A 27,155-nucleotide genomic window follows, 5' to 3' on the forward strand; every position below is an offset into this window, starting at 1 on the left:
AGTAGGGTACTCGAGGCAAGCGCCGCACCGCGAACAAGCAACGGCCGAAGGGGCTGCAGGCACTCCGCTTCGCGTCGTGCCTAACAACGCCCTTCAGCCGTTACTTATTCACGATACAGCACAGCCTCTCGTACCTTATTGCTTAAATATATATATATATATATATATATATATATATATATATATATATATATATATATATATATATATATATATATATATATATATATATATATATATATATATATATATATATATATATATATATATATATATATGATGGGGTATCACTGACATGAGATCATATCATAATATATATCCATTCATTATGCATAATACACATACTTTACATACTTTACATATATATATATATCTATCAGATATCCACTCTCTGGCATAGTGTCAATATTTGGCCTCAGAACTTCATGTTTATCCATGTCTTCTGCAAGAACGAAAAACTCCTTATGATGGCCCTATTTTATGGTTTATAGAGCATAATGATGACTTTAAAGATAAGGTGGTGGTCTTAATAAGGATACTTTTGAAGTTCATGAGACATGTTTTGAAATGTCATACCATGTGGTTAAACTCCTATGTCCTATGAGCATTGTGGATGGTGTACCATGGTGTAATGCTTTCCGTTAACCACATGGGGGCCACAATGTCCATAAAAAGATTGGATGCTATAATTCCAGAACCTAACGGAAAATTCCATAGAAAGTGAAAGCCAGAAACAAAAGTGGAGGTAACATCACCGACAACTGATGTAAGTATAATTAAAATATATATTTTTTAAAGAGGACACACATTTGGATGCATGTATCATCTACAAGCCCAGATGGTGTCTTATAAACCGACAAGACACCTGGTAACGTTGTTTATTGATTATTCCAGTTGGTTGGGTTTGATTTAATCTAGCCTACTGCGCACGCTTTTCCTTATACCGTTGTGCCACTTTAGCCTGTTGCATTCCAGCCAAAAATCTGTGTTATATTCATTAACCACTAGAGGCATAAAAATAAGAAAATTAGGTTTATGTTAGAAAAAAATCACTTTTAAAAATAAATGAGCTTAAATGGTTGTTCAGTTCGATTCCAAGAACCATTTTTGGTTCCACAGTCAAATGGTTAAAGAACCATTTCTTTCATACATTTTTATAATCTAAAGAACGTGTTGTGAAAGAAAGAGGTTCTTGGGATATAAAGGTTCTTTATAAAACTTATTAAGCAAAAAATTGGGCTTCTATGGCATTGTAAAGCACCTTAATTTTTAAGAGTGTAGGTTACTGTGTCTTGCTTATTGTGCATCATATGCTGTATGCTGCCTGCTACATGTTATAGACGTTATTACACGTTATAAAATAAATATAAAATCAGGCTGTATTTACCTGCTAGAGTTAATACAGGTGCTGATCATATAATTAGAATATCATCAAAAAGTTAATTTATTTTACTAATTCCATTTAAAAAGTAAAACTTATATATTATATTCTTTCATTACACACAGACTGATATATTTCAAACGTTTACCTCTTTTAATTTTGATGATTATAACTGACAACTAAGGAAAATACAAGACCAATACAAAGAAAGGATTTTTTTTTTTAAGAAATCTTGGCCAACTGAAAAGTATGAACATAAAAAGTATGCATGTACAGCACTCAATACTTAGTTGTGTCACGATACGGAAGGGTTGTAAGGACAGGACACAAACGCAAGGTTCAAAATAAATAACATTTAATAATAAAAACACGAGGGCAAACATGGTGAAGGCAGGAACACAGGAACATGAACACAGGGACATTAACACAGGAACAGACAGGGTATCAATGACAATGATCCAGCAGTGAGCAAACAGAAGACAGAGGTATATATACACAGACTAAATGACAAACAGGTGTGATGAGGCAGGTAATTAATCAATGAATGTCCAGGTGATAACAATCGGAACAGAGACAAGACATGACACGGATTAACCGTGACATTACCCTCCCCTCTACGAGTGGCTACCAGACACTCACATAAAACACAACAAAAACAAAGTCTGGTAGCGAGAGTCCAAGGGAGGGATGGAGGGCTTGGGGACCCTGGCGAAGCCGGCAGCCGCCGGGATGAGACCAACAGGACGGTTGGCCGGACTGCGCCAGGAGAACCGGAGCGATCGCTCCGAGAACCGAGGCAGACGAATTACCCCCCTCCTGGGAATCGTCGACGATCAGATGCCCCCGGAAATCATCTCCCATCCCCTCGCGGAAACGGAGACCCTCGGTAGCCACCCCGGGGAAATGATCGGGCGTGGTCCGTTCCGGATCTCCCTGCGAGCAGGATGGTGGTCCTCAGAGGGACCGTCGACAACGACTCAACCGTTGGGGGACCGCCTGGGCCGATCCTCCTCCCGCAGGAGCGAGCGATCGCTCACGGTGGTCCCCAAGAGACATTGGGGCTGATGGGGAACGAACCCTGATGTCACTACTCCCCCTCGACGAAACTCCTGGGGGAGCCACCCTCCGTGAACCTGCTGTGTCCAATATGACCGGATCATTATGTCACGACACGGAAGGGTTGTAAGGACAGGACGCAAACGCAAGGTTCAAAATAAATAACATTTAATAATAAAAACATGAGGGCAGACATGGTGAAGGCAGGAACACAGGAACATGAACACAGGAACATTAACACAGGAACAGACAGGGTATCAATGACAATGATCCAGCAGTGAGCAAACAGAAGACAGAGGTATATATACACAGACTAAATGACAAACAGGTGTGATGAGGCAGGTAATTAATCAATGAATGTCCAGGTGATAACAATCGGAACAGAGACAAGACATGACACGGATTAACCGTGACAAGTTGGGGCTCCTTTTGCCTGAATATCCTTGCAAGAACAAGGATACCATGGATTGTGTGTCTCTCCTCTCTTACTTCAGACTCTGGGACCCTGATTTCTAAAGGAAATGCAAAATTTACTTTCATCAGAGAACATAACTTTGGACCACTCCGCAGCAGTCCGGTCCTCTTTGTCTTTTGACGCTGTCTGTTGTTCAAGAGGACACAAGGAATGCGACAGCTGAAACCCATGTCTTACATACGTCTGTGCGTAGTGGTTCTTGAAGCACTGACTCCAGTTGCAGTCCACTCTTGGTGAATCTCCCCCACATTTTCAATGGGTTTTATTTCACAATCTTCTCCAGGGTGCGGTTATCCCTACTGCTTGTACACTTTTTTCTACCACATCTTTTCCTTCCCTTCGCCCCTCTATTAATGTGCTTGGACATAGAGCCCTGTAAACAGACAGCCTCTTTTGTAATGACCTTTTGTGTCTTGCCCTCCTTCTGCAAGGTGTCAATGGTCGTCTTATATTCTATTTCACAAAATTATCAATGTTCTGAATTTGGGATTTTCCTTAGATGTCAGTTATAATCATCAAAAGGAAAATAAATAAACATTTGAAATATATCAGTCTGTGTGTAATGAATGAATATAATATACAAGTTTCACTTTTTGAATGGAACTGGTGAAGTGGATCAACTTTTTGATAATATTCTAATTATATTACCTGTATTATACTAATACCTTGGGAAAAGCCATAAATATATGATTTTGATTAGCCATGTTTTATTTTCTAATAGATTCTCTCCAGAGCTGAGCAAGTTGCCATGGGGAATATCTTCAGTACAAGTCAAGGTACGAAAGATATACAGAAACAAACAAGTGAAATGTGTCTAGTGTAATCCAAAACATTGTCATTACAAATTTACAGATTGAGCAGACACAAAACTTAACAAGAGACAAAACACGGCTGAGTCGTTTCTAAAAATGAGGTAAGGTTTAGTAATATTCCAAAATCTTTAGAATTTTCTTTTTTCACAGGGCCTGTGAAGGAAGAGTTTCAAATCATTTCACTCGGTAAAGCAGGAACGGGGAAAAGACATACAGGAAATACTATTTTAGGTCTTCCTAATGTTTTCAGGACAAAGTGTTCCTCTGTGTCTGTGACAGAAGAATGCGACTCAAAAACAGCTTCAGTCAATGGGAGACCCATCACATACATTGACACCCCTGGCTTTTATGATACAGTTTCCACTGAGCACAGCCTGAGATCAGAGATATTGAGGTCTATCATTAAAAGTTCTCAAGGGCCTCATGCCTTCTTAATTATTCTAAAAGCTGAGACTTACACAGGTCAAGAGATGGAAACTGTGAGGAAAATCACAGAATCATTTGGGGAAGATGCATTAAACTATGCAGTTGTCCTCTTCACTCACGGCGATAATCTTGATGAAGGTCAGACCATTGAGGATTTTGTAAGCAGGAATCAAGAGTTACAGCAGTTGGTGGATAAGTGTGGAGGTCGCTGTCATGTCATTGATAATAAACACTGGAATCAGCAGAAGAGAGGATACAGGAGCAACAAAGTTCAGGTAGAAAATCTACTGAACACTATAGAAGACATGATAAAGAGGAATGGAGGAGGACGCTACAGTAATGAAATGCTACGAACTGTGAATAGAGAAATCCAAGAGACGGAGGATAAGATTAATAGGGAATCAAATGGAAGACTGTTGGAAGAGCAAATCAGAGATGAGGCAGAGAACAGAGTGCACACTAAACTCAGAATGAGACTTGCAGGAGTGACCACAGGAGTTTTGTTGGGTGCTCTGCTAGGAACTCCCACGTCTATTGCTTTTGTTCTTAAGAAAGTTGGTTTTGATAAGGTTTCAGCTGCTGCACCATTGGCAAAAGGGCTGCCATGTGATGTGCTGACAAGTGTTTGTCTTGCAGTTGGAGGTGTTGTGCTTGCAGGTGCAGCAGTTGGAGGTCATACTGGATATAAAGCTGTAGAGGGAGAACAGAAAGTTTGGGAAGCGGTAAGGAAGGCAGCTCATGCATGTAAAGAGAAGGCAGAAAATATAGTGATGCAAGGAACATTGTGTTCAGACTACACTGAACCTGACTCTAGTAGCCTGATCTCATGAAAATTTGTACATATTTTACAAGTTGGCTAATTCGTATGAATTCATATGAAGTTAATCGTGCAAAAATGTACAATTCTATAACTACAATGAAACCCAACCCCTAACCCCCAACATCACAGGGGTCGAGGCAAATCATACAAAAATCTACAAATATGGTTGTATGAATTAATACAAATAAGCCAACTCATAAAATATCTACGAATTCTCGTAAGATAGCCTTGATTTTAGTGCTAAACATTTATTAAAGGATGATTTCTAATGCTGTCAGTATTGTAGATTATGCTGTATATGTCATGCTTTGCCTAGTTTGAAATGCTTCTGTATATTCATTGTACTTTGGTTTAAAGGGACATATAACTTTTTTTGGGGGTGTGCTCATTTTCCAGCTCCCATACAGTTGAACATTTGATTCTTGCCGTTTTGGGTTCTATTCAGCTGATCTCCGGATCTGGCGCTGGCACTTTTGGCATGGCTTGGCACGGTCCATTGAATCTGATTAGACCGTTAGCATTGCGCTAAAAAAACCCCAAAGAGTTTCAATATTTTTCCTATTTAAAACTTGACTCTTATGTAGTTACATTGTGTACTAAGACCAACAGAAAATTAAAAGCACAGATTTTCCGGGCAGATATGGCTAGGAACCAGGGGCGGAGCGAGGGGGTGGCTTCTGGGGCTCAAGCCCTGAATGTTTTGTCAAAAGCCCCAAATCTTTTCAGATCTGTAAAATGAATTCATCCAGGACGCTAGGTGGCGGTATTTAGCTTAAACTCTCCGGTCCCCCACTCCAGTGAAAATGAATGAGAGATGCGAGTTGAAGGCAAATAAATATGCTGAATCTCTCCACATTAAACGCATTTTTAAAGTGTCTTTATTATTTTAGTGCCTCCATTATTACTGTAAGTGTATATTTATAGTTATGTGATTTTAATACTGTTAAATAGCTTCAACTAATATATTATCTGCATGGCTAACGTTTAACTTACTGTTGCGCTCTGGTCTAGTCTGCTCCTCTGCTGCACACTGTCGTTGGTAACGTTGTATTTAAAGTACATTAAATAACAGTGAATTAAAACTTTTAAAAAACTTGCTCATTGTTGCATATATCCTTTTTTATAGATGGATATACAATTTATATTTTGAAAGACATCAGAAGTAAGAAGGTGAGAAAATATATAGTTAGTTAGGCAGCTTATGTTTTGTCCATATGCATTTCACTGAAATTCACAATGATTTTGTCACGGGGTGACGACTTTTCAGGGCGGAACCAAAAGTTGAGGAAGTTTGGTTCCGCCCGGATGTTTCCGCCCCGACCGGAAAAATGGAAACACCGGACATCCGGCGGCTCCGCGAAGGCTGTAATCAGCCGATTGGGCACAGCTGTGCCTAGTTGAAGAGATCGCCGAGTAATTGGATAACTGGAGGACAAAGAGGAGTATAAAAAGCGCAGTTAGAGGACAGTTGTGTTCGTTGTTAGTGTGTGCTGAGGAACGGAGCTGTGCTCATTGTCAGACGTGGTGGCTGTCTGTATTTCTCTCTCTCTCCCTCTCTCACTGTAGTTGACGGTGGACCTGCTGGAGTAAACGGAAAATCCGATGAGAAGAAAGGAACTTTGGTTTAACCAGTACTTCTGAAGGAGTAAAGCAGGAAGAAAACTGACCTTGTTGTACAACGTAAACAAAGGCTATCCGCTGTGAGTATACTTGTTTGGTGTGGAGTAAACTGCAGAGATTAACCTGTGTGATCGTTGGAGTCCTCGAGGAGGAAACGGGCGGCCCTGCCCCTATAATAGCGTGGTGGGCGAGCCGCTGGAAGCATAGATCCAAAACAGCCACAGCAACGAGACTTTATTTCGGTCGTGTTTGCCATCGCCCCTATTTAGCCCAAGCGCAGTGGAGGACACCGGGCGCTTTTCCTTGTGGTGTTGCACTTATAGCGTGGTGAGTGAGACTTTACAAATAATAAGCTTTCACATTGGAGTGGTGCTGTGTATTTGCTGTGGGTTGCTGTGTGTCTTGTAGACGAAGCCCCGTACATCCATCTTCTCTACTGGGCAGAGGACGGAGGGGCTAACGACCTCAGAAATTTCTACTACCATACGCTGTGTGCCGTTTCGGAGGACGAAGGGACGCGGACCAAGAGTTGTCCAGGGCTGTAAGAGAAGTATTGGAAGTATTCGTGGTGTACACTTACCTGTGTCTGTCTTTTGTCGCAGAGTCGGAGGCGAAAGAGTCCGCCGCCCCCGCGGTCCCTACAAAGGGGCGCCCCTGTCCAGGATTCGATCGGCCTACGGGCAGTGGAGATAGGGCGGCGCTCGACCCGGCGAGGTGGTGTGTGACCTTCGCCCCTCTGCTGACTTACGGAGAAGAAAAAGCCATACCTGCCCGGAGAGCTGTATGCAGCGAAGCCGGTGAGAAATATTCGAAGTCTCAGTAACAGTGTCTTTGTGTCCTAGCGGCCACCTGTGGAGAGAGAGAAGAAAGAGAGCGAATAAGTGAAGAACAGACTGTGAATGTGATACCTACCCAGAAAGCTGTATGCAGCAGAACCGCGGCCACCTGTGGAGAGAGAGAAGGACGAGAGTGAATAAGTGAAGAACAGACTGTGAATGTGATACCTACCCAGAAAGCTGTATGCAGCAGAGCCGGTGAGAAACACTCGAAGTCTCAGTAACAGTGTCTTTGTGTCCTAGCGGCCACCTGTGGAGAGAGAGAAGAACGAGAGTGAAAAATTGAAGCACCGACTGTGAACGTGATACCTACCCAGAAAGCTGTAAACAGCAGAGCCGCGGCCACCTGTGGAGAGCGAGAAGAACGAGAGTGAATAAGTGAAGAACAGACTGTGAATGTGATACCTACCCAGAAAGCTGTATGCAGCAGAGCCGGTGAGAAATACTCGAAGTCTCAGTAACAGTGTCTTTGTGTCCTAGCGGCCACCTGTGGAGAGAGAGAAGAACGAGAGCGAATAAGTGAAGAACAGACTGTGAATGTGATACCTACCCAGAAAGCTGTATGCAGCAGAGCCGGTGAGAAATACTCGAAGTCTCAGTAGCAGTGTCTTTGTGTCCTAGCGACAACCTGTGGAGAGAGAGAAGAACGAGAGCGAATAAGTGAAGAACAGACTGTGAATGTGATACCTACCCAGGAAGCTGTATGCAGCAGAGCCGGTGAGAAATACTCGAAGTCTCAGTAACAGTGTCTTTGTGTCCTAGCGGCCACCTGTGGAGAGAGAGAGGAACGAGAGTGAATAAGTGAAGAACAGACTGTGAATGTGATACCTACCCAGAACGCTGCAAGCAGCAGAGTCGGTGAGAAATACTCGAAGTCTCAGTAACAGTGTCTTTGTGTCCTAGCGGCCACCTGTGGAGAGAAAGAAGAACGAGAGTGAATAATTGAAGAACAGACTGTGAACGGATACCTACCCAGAAAGCTGTGCAGCAGAGCCGGTGAGAAACTCGAAGTCTCAGTAACAGTGTCTTTGTGTCCTAGCGGCCACCTGTGGAGAGAGAGAAGAACGAGAGTGAATAAGTGAAGAACAGACCGTGAACGTGATACCTACCCAGAAAGCTGTATGCAGCAGAGCCGGTGAGAAATACTCGAAGTCTCAGTAACAGTGTCTTTGTGTCCTAGTGGCCGCCTGAGGAGAGAAAGGAGGACGAGAGTGAACAATCGGAGGACAGACGGTGTAACACGCTACCTACCCCGAGAGCTGTAAGCGGCAGAACCGGTGAGAAGCATACCAAATCCACACTAACCGTGTTTCTGTGTCGCAGTAAACACCTGCGGGAGACGTGAAGGCACGTGGGGCGAGGACCCCCTGCCGGACCGAGGAAGGGCTCACGGACAGTGGAAAATCTCCTACCAGTCACACCTAAATTGTTCTGCCTCCGGGAAAGAAGAAGGAGGGCGCCACGGTTAACAGGGTCCAGGCCGGAGCCTGACGATTCCCTCTTTCTCCCGGCTTTGGTGGTTGACACCCCTGTTGCCCTTGCCCCTGTCTGCCCGGGCTGCAGTCTCCCTGGAGGGAGGAGAAGAAGCCTATTAGTTTTAAATTCCCCTTTCCCCAATTCCCCAGTTCTTTTAAATATTTAAATTCAATAAAGCTTGTTTTAAATTTTACTCACCTGTTTCCGTGTTTGTCTGGTCATTGGGTTGGCTTTGGGGACCTCCTCGAGGTGGGAGTTGAAAAGGGGCGTGGCTTTAGTCAAACACAGCCAGCCCCTAGTGGTGACAGATTTTGGCGTAGTCGGCAGGGTCCCACCTCGAGTTGAGTAACCAAGGTCACCCAATGACTGACAACGCGGGGCCAGCAGCCCCACCCCGTGCCACACCCGTTATCATGGGCAGCCCATGGGTCCAGAGATATGGAGGAGCAGAGTCGGAGGTACGCCTGACCGAATGGAAGGCCCAACTGGAGTACTTGGCCGACTTGCAGGGCCTTAGCGCCGCCCAGCGGCTCCAATTTGTGTTGAACTCCCTAGAAGGAGAAGCACGGCGAGAGGTACAAGCCGCCCCCGAAGCAATTAGAGCCACCGCCCAGACTGTGTTCCAGTTCCTTGCTGAACAATATGGTGACCATACCCCCGTAGCTGTCCTCCGTTCACAATTTTTTAATTGCAAACAAGGCCCCCGACAACCTATTCGAGCTTTTGCCCTCAGGCTGCGGGAGCAGTTCACTCGCCTGCAAGCCCGACGAGACCATGGGCTAGGAGATGGAGAAGCTTTGTTACGCGACCAATTCCTCTTGGGGATGAAAGAAGGCCCCGTGAGACAAAGTCTGAGGGTCCAGTTTCGGAGGGACCCCGGGCTTACCTTCGAAGATCTCAGGAAGGAGGCGCTAGCCCTGGAGGGTGATGAGGCCGAAGTAACCGAAACCCCTGTATGTGCAGCCGTAAGTGGAAACACAGCAGCACCACCTGAACACGCAGACTGGAAACAAGCCCTGAGGGTAGAGTTGTTGAAAGATGTCCGAGAGCAGATGTCGGAACTATCTAAGACCCTCTTGGGAGAACTTCGCCAAAGTAGGGCGCGAGAGGAACCGAGGCCGGCACCCCGAGAGCGAGTCTACTCTGAGAGGGGCCGAGAGCCACCGGGACGCCCGAATCGTTTGAACCGGCCCCGCTTCGAGTGGGATGACCAAGGGCGGCCAATCTGCAATCGGTGTGGAGAACCAGGGCATTACAGTCGCCAGTGTGGGCCTCGCAGGGCATCGGAGGGGGGTTTTTAAGACGACCGGCCACAGTGGGTCGTGTGGCCGGGGCCCCTAGAGAAGACCCTGGAAGACGTGAGAAGTCTAGAGACCAGATGGTTGGGCACAGCCCAGTGGCGGAGGTGAAGGTATGTGGCAAGACAATACAGTGCCTAGTAGATACGGGCTCTCAAGTGACATTGTTTGCGGAAAGTCTCTCGCAGGAAGTATTTGGGAAGCAGAGTGCCCAAGGAGGGGAGGCCCCCTGGCTGACGTTGCGGGGCGCCAACGGCCTAGAGATCCCTTATATTGGCTACCGGCTGACGGACGTAGAAGTTCATGGGGTGTTGGTTCCCCAAAAAGGAGTGATTATCGTGGAGGACAGATGTTTGGGTGTCCATCGAGCCCTATTAGGTATGAACGTCCTCTCCGAATGTTGGGAGGAGTTATTTCGGGCTAAGCCCGGCCCTAGGATCTCCCCTGTCGAGAGGCCCCTATGGGAGCAAGTAGTAGCCGACTGTCGTCGGGTCCAGATGACCCAGGTCCGCAGAGGCCGGGAGGAGGTAGGAAGAGTGATGTGTCGATTCGCTCTGTCTATTCCCCCTAGGAGTGAGGCCATGGTGTGGGCGAGAGTAGCCCCCCGAGGAGTTGGCCCCGAAGAATGGGTATTGGTTGAACCTCACGCCGATTGCCCCCAAGTGGAAGTAGCACGAGGCCTAGCGGCGGTCCGCCGGGGGAGGGTCCCTGTGAAGGTCCGAAACGACCACCCCTACCCAGTATACTTACACCGACACCAGCGGCTGGCCCGATTAACGGGGGTTGCGCCCCATCAGGTGAGGGAGGAGAGAGATGTTAGGTTCCGTCAGGTGTGCCCCACTGTCATCGAGGTGGCCCTGACCCAGATGGAGGCCCCCTCGAACAACGGGGAGAAGGACGTGCCGAGACACTTGGCCGGTGAGTCCCTGCAAGGGGAGAAATTGGAACAGGCGCAGACACAAAGGCTCCAAACCCTCCTTCAGAAATGGCAACATGTATTCGCAAGACACGAGGAGGATTATGGGTGTACTAAGGTGGTGGAACACCATATACCGACTGGAGATGCAGGACCCAGTAGAGAGAGGTACCGGCCGATCCCACCCACCTTGTATACAGAGGTACGCTCACTACTGCAGGGTATGCTGGAGCGAGGCGTCGTCCGGGAAAGTAGTAGCCCATGGGCAGCCCCTATCGTACTTGTACAGAAAAAGTCAGGAGCTTGGAGGTTTTGTGTGGACTATCGGAAGCTTAACTTGGTGACCAAGAAAGACGCTTTTCCCTTACCCCGGATTGAAGACTCCCTTGCCGGTCTCACGCGGTCTGCTTGGTACTCCACTTTGGATCTGGCCAGTGGATATTGGCAGGTGCCAGTGGCCGAGGCCGATAGAGAGAAGACCGCCTTCACGACCCCGTTCGGACTATTCGAGTGGGAACGGATGCCTTTCGGGCTCTGTAACGCTCCGGCCACGTTCCAACGCCTCATGCAGCGCTGTCTTGGAGGTCAGTTAATGGAGTCTGTCTTGGTATATTTGGATGATGTAATTGTGTATTCCCCAGATTTCGAGTCTCACCTCCGACACCTCGAAGAGGTTTTTCAGGCGATGGAGAAATATGGGCTGAAGTTACAACCCGAAAAATGTCATCTGTTGAGGCGGGAAGTCCAGTTCCTGGGCCACGTAGTCAGCGCTGCTGGGGTGGCCGTAGACCCTGGGAAGGTCTCCGCGGTAAGAGACTGGAGTGCACCCAAGACTGTGAGGCAAGTGCGGTCATTTCTAGGGTTTGTGGGGTACTACAGACGGTTCATAAAAGACTTTTCAAAGATTGCCAAGCCCCTTAACCAGCTACTGGTCGGCACAGGGCGAAACCGGGGACGGGGGTCACCCCCTATCGATTGGGACGAGTCCTGTGAGGGGGCATTTCAGAGATTGAAACAGGAATTGTTACAGGCTCCTATCTTGGCCTATGCAGACTTTACCCAACCATTTCTCTTGTACACAGACGCTAGCAACCTGGGGCTGGGAGCAGTCTTGGCCCAACGACAAGCGGGTACGGAACGGGTGATCGCCTACGCAAGCCGAAGCCTCCACCCAGCGGAGAGGAACGACGCGAATTACAGCTCATTCAAACTGGAACTGCTGGCCCTGAAGTGGGCCCTGAGCGAGAAGTTCAAGGACTACCTCTGGGGTGCTAAGGTAACGGTGATTACAGACAATAATCCTCTGGTTCATTTACAGACAGCGAAGTTGGGAGCTGTGGAGCAGCGCTGGGTGGCACAACTTGCCAATTTCGATTACCAACTGCAGTATCGGCCCGGCCGGGAACACACGAACGCGGATGTCTTGTCCCGATTGCCAGAGGTGGACGGCCCCGGTGGCTGGAATGGCCAAGAAGAGGAAAGCCAGGGGGAAGGCTACCTGATAGGGGTCGTGGAGGCACCAGGAGGCCAGCAGGAGGCGGCACCCGGGAGCTGGGGTTGGGACCCCTGCCGGTGGAAGGGAAGACAGGCCCAGGATCAGGATTTATGGCAGGTGAAGATGTGGGTGGAGCAAGGCCGGCGGCCAACGTCGTCCGAGAGGCTGACCCAGACAGAGACAGGAAAGAGACTGCTGGGACAGTGGGACAAGCTGGAGATACAGGAGGGGGTACTTTGCCGAAAAGTAAGTGATCCGAAGCTGGGCGAGGAGGTGCGCCAGATCGTGGTGCCCGCCGACCAAACAGCAGCCCTGGTGTCTGCCTACCATGACCAGCTGGGGCACCAGGGACAAGAACGGACCGCCTCACTGCTGCGTAGGTTCTTCTACTGGCCGGGGCTGGAAGCATCAGTACGTAGCTTGGTCCAAGCTTGCCCCAGGTGTATGTTATTCAAGTCTCGACGAGAGGCCCGAGCGCCGATGATACCCATATGTGCCAAAGCCCCCCTTCACATCATGGCGATGGATTTCCTGACCCTGGGCCGGCCACAGGACCGCTATCCGAACATCCTAGTAATCACCGACCTGTTTACGAAGTATGCATGGGCAGTCCCCACCCTCGATCAGACGGCAAGTACCACCGCAACGGCTTTATGGCGGCACGTCTTCCAAACATTCGGATGTCCAGAGTTCTTACACTCAGACCAAGGGGCTAATTTCGAATCAAAGGTGATCCGGGAATTATGCCAGCTGTATGGGTGCACAAAGACCCATACGACGTCATATCACCCTCAAGGAAACGGCTGCTGCGAGAGGTTTAATCAAACCCTGTTGGGGCTCTTAGGGACCTTGGATCAACGGAAGCAGAGTGATTGGGTGAGTGCTCTACCGAACCTCTTACAAGCTTATAATAACAGCATTCATAGTACGACGGGGTATGCCCCCACTTATCTGATGTTCGGTAGGCATGTGCGGATGCCGACGGACCTGGTCCTGGGAGCGGCCGCGGGCCAGGAGGAAGGAAGCGTGACGGAATGGGTGGGGCGCCATCACCAACGGCTGCACTTTGCCTACGAGCAGGTATCCCAGAAAATACGGGCCACAGGAGAAAAGAACAAGCGGTTGTACGACCGGACGGCCCGGGAAGCCCCCTTGTTACCAGGCGAGAGAGTCCTGGTACGAGACAACCGGCGGCAAGGCAAAGGAAAGTTGAGCGACCGCTGGGAGGCCATCCCGTACGTAGTCTGTAGGCAGCAGAGACCGGGCCAGCCGGTGTATACCATCCGGCCGGAAGGAAAGGCCGGCCCGGAACGGGTGGTACACCGAAACATGATTCGCCCTTGTCCAAATTATCCCGAGGTCACGGAGGAGGTAGTTGCGGAGCCGGCACCGACGGCCCCCTGGATGGAAGGATGGGCTGTGGTACCAGGCTTACCTGTGGTGGCACCACCCCCGGCCGCCCCAGGGGAGCCAGAACTAGCACCTGAGCCAGTTGAACCCCCGGCCGCCCAGGGGCAGCCAGGACCAGCACCAGAGCCAGCCGAACCCCTGGCCGCCCAAAGACAACCTGAGGTTGTGCCCGAGCCCGCCGAACCTGACTCCCCTGTAAGGCGCTCTCAACGGGAGAACCGCGGCCGGCCCCCTTCCCGCTATGGTGAGTGGACTACTCAAAGGCATTCCAGGGACTGGAATGTATTGGCGGGGGAGGATGTCACGGGGTGACGACTTTTCAGGGCGGAACCAAAAGTTGAGGAAGTTTGGTTCCGCCCGGATGTTTCCGCCCCGACCGGAAAATGGAAACACCGGACATCCGGCGGCTCCGCGAAGGCTGTAATCAGCCGATTGGGCACAGCTGTGCCTAGTTGAAGAGATCGCCGAGTAATTGGATCACTGGAGTACAAAGAGGAGTATAAAAAGCGCAGTTAGATGACAGTTGGGTTGTTGTTAGCGTGTGCTGAGGAACGGAGCTGTGCTCATTGTCAGACGTGGTGGCTGTCTGTATTTCTCTCTCTCTCCCTCTCTCACTGTAGTTGACGGTGGACCTGCTGGAGTAAACGGAAAATCCGATGAGAAGAAAGGAACTTTGGTTTAACCAGTACTTCTGAAGGAGTAAAGCAGGAAGAAAACTGACCTTGTTGTACAACGTAAACAAAGGCTATCCGCTGTGAGTATACTTGTTTGGTGTGGAGTAAACTGCAGAGATTAACCTGTGTGATCGTTGGAGTCCTCGAGGAGGAAACGGGCGGCCCTGCCCCTATAATAGCGTGGTGGGCGAGCCGCTGGAAGCATAGATCCAAAACAGCCACAGCAACGAGACTTTATTTCGGTCGTGTTTGCCATCGCCCCTGTTTAGCCCAAGCGCAGTGGAGGACACCGGGCGCTTTTCCTTGTGGTGTTGCACTTATAGCGTGGTGAGTGAGACTTTACAAATAATAAGCTTTCACATTGGAGTGGTGCTGTGTATTTGCTGTGGGTTGCTGTGTGTCTTGTAGACGAAGCCCCGTACATCCATCTTCTCTACTGGGCAGAGGACGGAGGGGCTAACGACCTCAGAAATTTCTACTACCATACGCTGTGTGCCGTTTCGGAGGACGAAGGGACGCGGACCAAGAGTTGTCCAGGGCTGTAAGAGAAGTATTGGAAGTATTCGTGGTGTACACTTACCTGTGTCTGTCTTTTGTCGCAGAGTCGGAGGCGAAAGAGTCCGCCGCCCCCGCGGTCCCTACAAAGGGGCGCCCCTGTCCAGGATTCGATCGGCCTACGGGCAGTGGAGATAGGGCAGCGCTCGACCCGGTGAGGTGGTGTGTGACCTTCGCCCCTCTGCTGACCTACGGAGAAGAAAAAGCCATACCTGCCCGGAGAGCTGTATGCAGCGAAGCCGGTGAGAAATATTCGAAGTCTCAGTAACAGTGTCTTGCGTTCTAGCTGGCCACCTGTGGAGAGAGAGAAGAAAGAGAGCGAATAAGTGAAGAACAGACTGTGAATGTGATACCTACCCAGAAAGCTGTATGCAGCAGAGCCGGTGAGAAATACTCGAAGTCTCAGTAACAGTGTCTTTGTGTCCTAGCGGCCACCTGTGGAGAGAGAGAAGAACGAGAGGGAATAAGTGAAGAACAGACTGTGAATGTGATACCTACCCAGAAAGCTGTATGCAGCAGAGCCGGTGAGAAATACTCGAAGTCTCAGTAACAGTGTCTTTGTGTCCTAGCGGCCACCTGTGGAGAGAGAGAAGAACGAGAGTGAATAAGTGAAGAACAGACTGTGAATGTGATACCTACCCAGAAAGCTGTATGCAGCAGAGCCGGTGAGAAATACTCGAAGTCTCAGTAACGGTGTCTTTGTGTCCTAGCGGCCACCTGTGGAGAGAAAGAAGAACGAGAGCGAATAAGTGAAGAACAGACTGTGAATGTGATACCTACCCAGGAAGCTGTATGCAGCAGAGCCGGTGAGAAATACTCGAAGTCTCAGTAACAGTGTCTTTGTGTCTTAGCGGCCACCTGTGGGGAGAAAGAAGAACGAGAGTGAATAATTGAAGAACAGACCGTGAACGTGATACCTACCCAGAAAGCTGTATGCAGCAGAGCCGGTGAGAAATACTCGAAGTCTCAGTAACAGTGTCTTTGTGTCCTAGTGGCCGCCTGAGGAGAGAAAGGAGGACGAGAGTGAACAATCGGAGGACAGACGGTGCAACACGCTACCTGCCCCGAGAGCTGTAAGCGGCAGAACCGGTGAGAAGCATACCAAATCCACACTAACCGTGTTTCTGTGTCGCAGTAAACACCTGCGGGAGACGTGAAGGCACGTGGGGCGAGGACCCCCTGCCGGACCGAGGAAGGGCTCACGGACAGTGGAAAATCTCCTACCAGTCACACCGAAATTGTTCTGCCTCCGGGAAAGAAGAAGGAGGGCGCCACGGTTAACAGGGTCCAGGCCGGAGCCTGACGATTCCCTCTTTCTCCCGGCTTTTGGTGGTTGACACCCCTGTTGCCCTTGCCCCTGTCTGCCCGGGCTGCAGTCTCCCTGGAGGGAGGAGAAGAAGCCTATTAGTTTTAAATTCCCCTTTCCCCAATTCCCCAGTTCTTTTAAATATTTAAATTCAATAAAGCTTGTTTTAAATTTTACTCACCTGTTTCCGTGTTTGTCTGGTCATTGGGTTGGCTTTGGGGACCTCCTCGAGGTGGGAGTTGAAAAGGGGCGTGGCTTTAGTCAAACACAGCCAGCCCCTAGTGGTGACAATTTCACCTCAGAAATACATTGATAGACAGTTATAAAATGTGAATCCCCAATCTCTTACATTAAAATATCCTTATGTGTGATAACTGTCTGGGCAAATAGGAAGAGAGGAGGGTAAGATCTCACACACACACACACACACACACACACACACACACACACACACACACACACACACACACACACACACACACACACACACAGAGAGAGAGAACGCTTCCATAAGCAGGTGAGAAATTGTTCTCAAATAAATAAAGTCAAAATTGTTATTCTTTCTTATGTAGCTTTATAGTTACTGGATTAGCCTACAGCTAACATGTTTGCCTATTTTTGGATAAGAGAAGTTAAAGTATCATTGTCAAAAAAAATTATGTTACAGTTTCAAAATGACAATACAGAGAACACTTAGATTAAAAAATTGTTTATAAAGCTGCCGTAAATGGAGAAAAAATATCAGCAGGGACCAAGCTTTGAAACCCCTAGATTTGGGCTAAGCTCCCAATGTCTACAATGTCTGGCTCCGCCCCTGCTAGGAACTATACTCTTAAAATGGCGCAATAATCAGGGACTTTGCTGATGTAACATGGCTGCAGCAGGCGTAGTGATATTACACAGCAGCCGAAAAAAGTCCTTTCAATGGCAGGGGACTATTTTCGGGCACCTGCTGCAGCCATGTTACATCAGGGCTGCGTTCAGCCCCGACAAAACGTTGCACAACGTTGAACAATGTTTATTAAACAGAAACGGTGATGTGTTGAACGCCCTGTTGTGATGACGCAAGAGTTGCAACTACGGTAGCTGAGAGGCCATTCGTTGTGTCCTTTTTAAATGTTTCTGAAGCATGATGAAATCGTTATAAATGTGTGTTTAATACTGTAAAAAACCCTCAATGTTACAGTCGACTTGCCATACAGAATGAAAGACAACATTCCAACTTGAACCCATTGAGCGAGCTGTCTCTTTACTACCGCGTGGTTTTATTCATCTTGCCGCAGATTGGGCCCACCAAAACACGAGAAAAGCTTCTAAAACCTGTTGCATTCCGTTGCACACCGTTTCTAGGAAACATGTCGTTCAACCCGGAAACCGTAGCAAAACGTTGTGCACCGGTGTGAGATTGAACGTGCCCCAGCAAAGTACTTGATTATTATGCCAGAAAGGGAGTATAGTCCTAACAAAATCTGCCTGGAAGATCACAACTTTTGGTTTTCTGTCGGTCTTAGTACATGATGTAACTACATAAGAGTCAAGTTTTAAATAGGAAAAATATTGAAACTCTTTGGTTATTTTTTGCCTGATGCTAATGGTCCAATCAGATTCAATGGATTGTGCTAAGCTATGCTAAAAGTGCTAGCGCCAGATCCAGAAATCAGCTGAATGGATTCCAAAACGGTAAGAGACAAATGTTTAACTCTAGGGGAGCTGAAAAATTTGCATATTTTCAAAAAAAAAGTGGAATGCCCCTTTAATGTTTAAATTACTGCCCATTTAGCATGGGTCTGTGAATTAGAGCCAACCACACAGGTGTAATGCATATAAACCTGCTTAACTCCTAGTGTATTTTATAGTTAGATATTGATGTACTGCCTTTTTCTTATTTATCTTAAACTACATATCTCATTGTTTGTCATTCTGTATTTTACTTAATGCAATATTAAATAAAAGTGTTATCCCTTTACCAGATCTTCTTGCTTGTTATCATTTATTGCGTGCTCATTTAACATGCTACATCAGTTACAATCAACATATACTGTTAAAAATTTAATATTTGTTCATGTTTCATGTTTATTTAACTTTGAAGAAGTTTTATTTATTTATTTAAATAGGGCCTTTCCATAGCTCAAGGTCACTTTGAACTGTTGCCAGTAAATAACATAAAATTAAATCTACAGTAAATTACAGGCAAACAGCTGCAACTAAAGCAAATCTTTTTACAGTGTAATGTTCATTGGCACAAAAATAAAATAAAATGTAGCTATGTTTAACATTTCTCTTAGAAGCATACAAGTCAACCATTCACAAATTATCAGGTAGATTATTAAAAGTTTATTCAGTTTTTATTTGACGTTTATTTAATTTTAAAAAGTGGAATGTATTCAGAGTTTTATGTATTTTGTGTATAGTTTAAAACTAGCTAAAAACTTAAATTAAGGCACCAGGATGTGTGTCACATTATTTGTTATTTTACATGGTTAAATAAAGCATGAGTTTGTTGGTCATATAAAAATAAGGTGAATGACCAGCACCTGCTAAATAAATACATACATCTCTCTGTTTTCCTCTTTTTTCCACAGTGTGTGAGGAGAAACAACTACTGCGAATTTTGCCTCTTGGGAAAACTGGTAGTGGGAAAAGCGAAACTGGGAACACCATTTTAAATGGTAAATTCTTTGTCACCAAATGTCAGTCCATTTCTGTGACTAAGAAATCTCTCTGTATAACTGCAACCGTCCAAGGTAGAGTCATCAAATACATTGACACACTTGGAGTTTTGGACACGTTTCTATCTAAGGAAGAGCTGGAGAAGGAGATAGTGAAGTCTATCATCAGATCTCCTCCAGGGCCTCATGCCATCTTAATTATTCTCAAAGTTGAGACGTACACAACTCACGAGATCGAGATTGTGAGACAAATCAGAAGCCTATTCGGGGAAGGTGCCTTGAATTATGCAGTTGTCCTCTTCACTCATGGTGATAATCTGGATAAAGGTCAGACCATTGAGGAATTTGCAAATCAGAATCCAGAGTTAAAACAGTTGGTGGATAAGTGTGGAGGTCGTTGCCATGTTATTGATAACAGATACTGGAATCATCAGAAAAGAGGATACAGGAGCAACAGAGTTCAGGTTGAGAATCTGCTGAACACCATAGACAAGATGGTGGAAGAGAACGGAGGAAGATGCTACACTAATAACATGCTTCAGTGTATGGACGTGTACATAAACAATACAATAGAGGAGATTAGACAAGAATCAGATGGCAGATTGACAGAAGAGCAGATCAGTGATGAAGCCGAAGAAAGAACATATACATGGGTAATGTCACTTAAACCATACCACGGAGCAATCGAGTGGCTACGAGGTTACTTAGGATCTGTTTGTCCTTGTTTTAAAGAGCTTTCTTATGTCCCACTTCATGCAAAAACAAACTAGGCCTTATTAGACAATAAATTAATAAACAAATACTACTATCTATAATCATTATAAATAATGACATTTAATATCAGAACAAAATCTAAATATTAGTTACTTGAGAGCTTGAGTGGGGATGTAGTATACCTGTGTGTAATGTATAGAATGAATCAAAAAATACATATATTTGCAAAATAATAAAGTTTTCCGAAAGAAAAATAAGGTATTGAGCCTTTTTTTAGCACAAAAATGACATTTTTGTTGAAGTATAGTAATGATTGCCTCAGTTCAAAGTCAGAAGAAAGAACATACACACGAGCAAAGTCATCTCAACCGCATCGTGGAGCAATAGAGTGTTTGCAAGCTTTCTTGGGATCTGATTAACCTTGTTTAAAAAAAACATTGTTCCAACATTGATGAATGATTGCACACCACTGCTTTAAAACAAACATTAAATATTACTGTTGTCTATTGTTGTATATAAACTAATAATCAACTTTAATATTGCACATGAATTTTAAATTATGAAGCTGTTTTCCACATGTTACACTAAAAAGTAATCCATTTCATTTTGTTAAGTTTATTGTATTCCTGTACAATATGTACTGTAGAGGTTATTTAGCTCATGAAAACAGGGTGTATAACAATAGACTTAAAAACATTATTGAATAGTTAATTATTAATTTATATTAATTTAATATATTTTAGAGGAATTCTATGATTTGAAAGGCAACAGACTACACCAGCTAAAGTATGACCCAAGTCAAATACATTTTATTTGTATAACGCTTTTTACAAAACAAATTGTTTATGATAAGTTTTAAAAAGTGTATTTTTTAAAGTGAGCAGTTAACCAAAGGCAGCTGTGTTAAAAATTGCTTAATGAAAAGGTAGAAAAAATTTGATAAGAACAAGATTCAGGATTCAAGATTCATTCCCTTTTGGCATGACCACAATACAAAACGTTTGCAATGTTTGCTTTAGTTTGAGTTAGTATGTTAGTGATTGAGTACACTCTTAAAAAAGATGCTTAAAAGGTTCTTCAAAGTGATGCCATAGAAGAACCATTTTTGGTTCCTAAAAGAACCTTTCAGTCAAAGGTACTTTAAAGAACCGAAGAAAGGTTATTTGGATATCAAAGGTTCTTGATGGAACCATTTAGCCAGTAAAAAAATGAATGTGTTAAAGACTTTTATTTAATGTTAAGGTGGATATAAAGATGACAGCGGCATCTAGTGGTCACCATGTAAGTTTTATAGTATCAGACCAGATGCAAAACAGTAAAATGTAGTAATATAGCTGCAAGCAGCGATACCGGGGTCAAGCCAAACATGGCAAAAAATGATTCATACGTGATGACTGTCATGATTTAAGATCTAAGTTTGCATTAGTTTTATGAAAAAAAGCAATTTTTTCGTATCTTGAGACCACTAGGTGGCACTGTGCCGAAACAATAGATGGTGGCTCAGGTCATGACTGTGATGACACATACCAAATTTAGTGTAAATACGATAAAGTGATACAGAGATATAGCCTTAAATGACTTGACCACTAGAGGGCACTGCCCAAAATAATAGTTTGTGACTCAGGTCTTGATTGTGATGACACCCACCAAATATGGTGTAAATACGATAAAGAGATGCAGAGATATAGCTTCAAATCTCTTGACCACTAGGGGGCGCCGAAAAGTTTACAAGTCCTCTCAGAACATGTTGCTGATGAACCATACCAAGTTTCATAACAATACGCAATTGCGTTTCTAAAATACTTGAACTTAAAGAAAATATTCAAAATGGCCGACACACAAAATGGCCGACCAAAAACCATTTGGTATCGTTTGACTCGGCATGCCTCACGAAATCTAACAAGACCACTCTCATAATTTTACATTCAAGTTTGCAGTAGTTATAAGCAAAAATAGACATTTTTTATTTCTGTGAACAGTATTGAGTATCTAAATGTTTATGCTGCTGTATTCTTTGTTGTATTTATTAATGATGTTTGGTTTTGTTTGTGGATTGTTATTTGTTTATTCTTGCTATCTAACCCTGTCTTGACTAGGTCTCACTTGTAAAAGAGGTTACAACCTCAATGTGACTTTCCTAGTTAAATAAAGGTTATATATATCTCGTGACCAGTAGGGGGCAGTGTGACGAAATGGTGCATGCACCCTCAGGACATTACTGTTATAACATAAACGAAGTTTCATATTAATATGCAGAAGTTTTGCGAAGATACAGGCTCAAACACATTTTGGCGTGCTCGCCCTCGCATTCTTTGATGCGTTATACGACAACGGATAGGTCTACCGAAAAGCTTTTGATAACTTTTTGTCTGGAGTGTCTCTAGATGATGTGTACCAAAAATCAAGCCAATCAAACAAGCACTCTAGGAGGAGTTCGAAAAAGTAGGTGTTCAATATAATTCAAAATGGCCGACAGGAAGTAGGTTTGACTCAGACATATTTGGTACAGTCGGACTCAGCATGAGCCAAGGAATCAATAGAGTAAAGTCCTATGTCAGTGTGGCAATTTATATCAAATGATATAAAGATTTTAAACAATTTATTTACATATCCTGACCACTAGGTGGCGCCGTCTTAAAGATTTATAGGTGCGCTCAGAACATGTCACTGATGAACCATGCCAAATTTCGTAGCGATACGCCATTCTGTTTGTGAAATACTGAACTTAATGAGAAAATTCAAAATGGCCGACACCCAAAATGGCCGACCGAAAACCGTTTGGTATCGTTTGACTCGGCATGCCTCAAGGAATCTAACAAGACCACCTTCATGATTTTAGACTCAAGTTTGAAGTAGTTATAAGTGAAAATATGCATTTTTCGAATCTCGTGACCACTAGGTGGCGCTGTGACGAAACGTTGCAGGCACCCTCAGGTCATGACTGTAATGACATATACCAAGTTTCGTGTCGATACAATAAAGTTTTGCGAAGATATGGCCTCACATCCGTTTTGGCGTGCTCGCCGCCATATATGTTGTCAATTTATACGAGAACGCATTGGTCTATCAAAAAGCTTTTGATAACTTTTTGTCTGGGGTGTCTCTAGATGCTATATATCAAAGGACATGCAAATCGGACGGACGCTCTAGGAGGAGTTCGAAAAAGTAGGTTTTACGGAAAATTCAAAATGGCGGAAAGATTTGCATGACACAAATGACATCAACGTATGCAATTGAATCATCATGAGCCAATGATTCAGAAGAAACAGGAATTTAGTTTCTAGGACTCACGGGTCAGAAGTTATGAGCATGAACATAAGTGGATATTTGGACTGTTGGTGGCGCTAGAGGGTTTGAGTCAGACACACCAATGTTGCTATAGTAACTTCTGAGACTGTCCTCTACATGTGTGTCAAATTTCATAACTTTCCTACGTACGGTTCTATGGGCTGCCATTGACTTCAATGGCGGAAGAACAAGAAGCGGAATAATAATAAGAAAACTAACAATAAATATAGCTGCAAGCAGCGATACCGGGGTCAAGCCGAACATAGCAAAAAATGATTCATACGTGATGACTGTCATGATTTAAGATCTAAGTTTGCATTAGTTTTAGAAAAAAAATAGCAATTTTTTGTATCTTGAGACCACTAGGTGGCGCTCTGCCGAAACAATAGATGGTGCCTCAGGTCATGACTGTGATGACACATACCAAATTTAGTGTAAATACGATAAAGCGATAAGGAGAAATAGCCTTAAATGACTTGACCACTAGGGGGCACTGACCAAACAATAAATTGTGACTCAGGTCTTGATTGTGATGACACCCACCAAATTTGGTGTAAATACGATAAAGAGATGCAGAGATATAGCTTCAAATCTCTTGACCACTAGGGGGCGCCGAAAAGTTTACAAGTCCTCCCAGAACATGTTGCTGATGAACCATACCAAGTTTCATAACAATACGCAATTGCGTTTCTGAAATACTTGAACTTAAAGAAAAAATTCAAAATGCCGACACACAAAATGGCTGACCAAAAACCATTTGGTATCGTTTGACTCGGCATGCCTCACGAAATCTAACAAGACCAGTCTCATAATTTTACATTCAAGATTGCAGTAGTTATAAGCAAAAATAGACATTTTTTATATCTCGTGACCAGTAGGGGGCAGTGTGACGAAATGGTGCATGCACCCTCAGGTCATCGCTGTTATGACATATACCAAGTCTCATATTAATACACAAAAGTTTTGCGAAGATACAGGCTCAAACACATTTTGGCGTGCTCGCCCTCGCATTCTTTGATGCGTTATACGACAACGGATAGGTCTACCGAAAAGCTTTTGATAACTTTTTGTCTAGAGTGTCTCTAGATGATGCATACCAAAAATCAAGCCAATCACACGAGCGCTCTAGGAGGAGTTCGAAAAAGTAGGTGTTCAATATAATTCAAAATGGCCGACAGGAAGTAGGTTTGACTCAGACATATTTGGTACAGTCGGACTCAGCATGAGCCAAGGAATCAAAAGAGTGAAGTCTTATGTCATAGTGGCAATTTAATCAAATGATATAAAGATTTTAAACAATTTATTTACATATCCTGACCACTAGGTGGCGCTGTCTTAAAGATTTATAGGTGCGCTCAGAACATGTCACTGATGAACCATGCCAAATTTCGTAGCGATAGGCCATTCTGTTTGTGAAATACTGAACTTAATGAGAAAATTCAAAATGGCCGACACCCAAAATGGCCGACCGAAAACCGTTTGGCATCGTTTGACTCGGCATGCCTCAAGGAATCTAACATGACCACCTTCATGATTTTAGACTCAAGTTTGAAGTAGTTATAAGCGAAAATAGGCATTTTTCGAATTTCGTGACCACTAGGTGGCGCTGTGACGAAACGTTGCAGACACCCTCAGGTCATGACTGTAATGACATATACCAAGTTTCGTGTCGATACAATAAAGTTTTGCGAAGATACGGCCTTACGTCCGTTTTGGCGTGCTCGCCGCCTTGTATGTTGTCACGGTATACGAGAACGCATTGGTCTATCAAAAAGCTTTTGATAACTTTTTGTCTGGGGTGTCTCTAGATGCTATATACCAAAGGACATGCAAATCGGACGAACGCTCTAGGAGGAGTTCGAAAAAGTAGGTTTTACGGAAAATTCAAAATGGCGGAAAGATTTGCATGACACAAATGTCATCAATGTGTGCATTTGAATCATCATGAGCAAAGGATTCAGAGGAAACAAGAATTTAGTTTCTAGGACTCACGGGTCAGAAGTTATGAGCATGAACATAAGTGGATATTTGGACTGTTGGTGGCGCTAGAGGGTTTGAGTAAGACACACCAATGTTGCTATAGTAACTTCTGAGACTGTCCTCTACATGTGTGCCAAATTTCATAACTTTCCTACGTACGGTTCTATGGGCTGCCATTGACTTCAATGGCGGAAGAGGAAACATAATAATAATAATAAATATAGCTGCAAGCAGCGATACCGGGGTCAAGCCAAACATGGAAAAAAATGATTCATACGTGATGACTGTCATGATTTAAGATCTAAGTTTGCATTAGTTTTAGGAAAAAAATATAAATTTTTTTGTATCTTGAGACCACTAGGTGGCGCTGTGCCGAAACAATAGATGGTGCCTCAGGTCATGACTGTGATGACACATACCAAAATTAGTGTAAATACGATAAACCGATACGGAGATATAGCCTTAAATGACTTGACCACTAGGGGGCACTGACCAAAAAATAAATTGTGACTCAGGTCTTGATTGTGATGAAACCCACCAAATTTGGTGTAAATACGATAAAGAGATGCAGAGATATAGCTTCAAATCTCTTGACCACTAGGGGGCGCCGGAAAGTTTACAAGTCCTCCCAGAACATGTTGCTGATGAACCATACCAAGTTTCATAACAATACGCAATTGCGTTTCTGAAATACTTGAACTCAAAGAAAAATTCAAAATGGCCGACACACAAAATGGCCGACCAAAAACCATTTGGTATCGTTTGACTCGCCATGCCTCACGAAATCTAACAAGACTAGTCTCATAATTTTACATTCAAATTTGCAGTAGTTATAAGCAAAAATAGACATTTTTTATATATCGTGACCAGTAGGGGGCAGTGTGACGAAATGGTGCATGCACCCTCAGGTCATCACTGTAATGACATATACCAAGTCTCATATCAATACGCAAAAGTTTTGCGAAGATACAGGCTCAAACACATTTTGGCGTGCTCGCACTCGCATTCTTTGATGCGTTATACGACAACGGATAGGTCTACCGAAAATCTTTTGATAACTTTTTGTCTAGAGTGACTCTAGATGATGCCTACCAAAATTCAAGCCAATCAAACAAGCGCTCTAGGAGGAGTTCGAAAAAGTAGGTCTTCAATATAATTCAAAATGGCCAACAGGAAGTAGGTTTGACTCAGACATACTTGGTACAGTCGGACTCAGCATGAGCCAAGGAATCAATAGAGTGAAGTCTTATGTCATAGTGGCAATTTAATCAAATGAAATAAAGATTTTAAACAATTTATTTACATATCCTCACCACTAGGTGGCGCCGTCCTAAAGATTTATAGGTGCGCTCAGAACATGTCACTGATGAACCATGCCAAATTTCGTAGCGATACGCCATTCTGTTTGTGAAATACTGAACTTAATGAGAAAATTCAAAATGGCCGACACCCAAAATGGCCGACCAAAAACCGTTTGGTATCGTTTGACTCGGCATGCCTCAAGGAATCTAACAAGACCACCTTCATGATTTTAGACTCAAGTTTGAAGTAGTTATAAGCGAACATAGGCATTTTTCGAATCTCGTGACCACTAGGTGGCGCTGTGACGAAACGTTGCAGGCACCCTCAGGTCATGACTGTAATGACAAATACCAAGTTTCGTGTCAATACACCAAAGTGTTGCGAAGATACGGCCTCATGTCCGTTTTGGCGTGCTCGCCGCCGTATATGTTGTCACGGTATACGAGAACGCATTGGTCTATCAAAAAGCTTTTGATAACTTTTTGTCAGGGGTGTCTATAGATGCTAAATAACAAAGGACATGCAAATCGGACAAACGCTCTAGGAGGAGTTCGAAAAAGTAGGTTTTACGGAAAATTCAAAATGGCGGAAAGATGTGCATGACACAAATGACATCAATGTGTGCAATTGAATCATCATGAGCAAA

The 27,155-nt window shown here is 44.7% G+C and overlaps 1 protein-coding gene and 1 long non-coding RNA gene across 3 annotated transcripts; both read left to right on the plus strand.

Moving 5' to 3' along the window:
* Window positions 1–612: 612 nt before the first annotated feature.
* LOC129418006 (GTPase IMAP family member 9) lies at window positions 613–20,709 on the plus strand. 2 transcript variants are annotated; one of them, XM_055172913.2, is made up of 3 exons: window positions 613–766; window positions 3,634–3,688; window positions 3,875–6,207. In XM_055172913.2, the coding sequence occupies exons 2-3, from the start codon at window positions 3,661–3,663 to the stop codon at window positions 4,978–4,980; spliced, it is 1,134 nt and encodes a 377-aa protein (XP_055028888.2). In that variant the 5' UTR covers window positions 613–766; window positions 3,634–3,660; the 3' UTR covers window positions 4,981–6,207. The 2 variants fall into 2 exon arrangements, with proteins under 2 accessions (XP_055028888.2, XP_073725518.1); XM_073869417.1 differs by lacking the exon at window positions 3,875–6,207 and adding an exon at window positions 19,139–20,709 and having other exon boundaries at window positions 620–766.
* LOC141365260 (uncharacterized) lies at window positions 15,558–16,848 on the plus strand. Its single transcript, XR_012370469.1, has 3 exons — window positions 15,558–15,915; window positions 15,961–16,056; window positions 16,243–16,848. It is a non-coding gene; the product is annotated as an uncharacterized lncRNA (long non-coding RNA).
* Window positions 20,710–27,155: the final 6,446 nt, after the last annotated feature.

Source organism: Misgurnus anguillicaudatus, chromosome 7 (genome assembly GCF_027580225.2).
Source record: "Misgurnus anguillicaudatus chromosome 7, ASM2758022v2, whole genome shotgun sequence".
Lineage (NCBI taxonomy): Eukaryota > Metazoa > Chordata > Actinopteri > Cypriniformes > Cobitidae > Misgurnus > Misgurnus anguillicaudatus.

Bases quoted from the DNA above. Each gene is read 5' to 3' on its own strand.
- LOC129418006 (XM_055172913.2), top strand. From the start codon at position 3,661: ATGGGGAATATCTTCAGTACAAGTCAAG. The intron at 3,689-3,874 runs GTACGAAAGATA...CTTTTTTCACAG, and splicing joins TATCTTCAGTACAAGTCAAG to GGCCTGTGAAGGAAGAGTTT.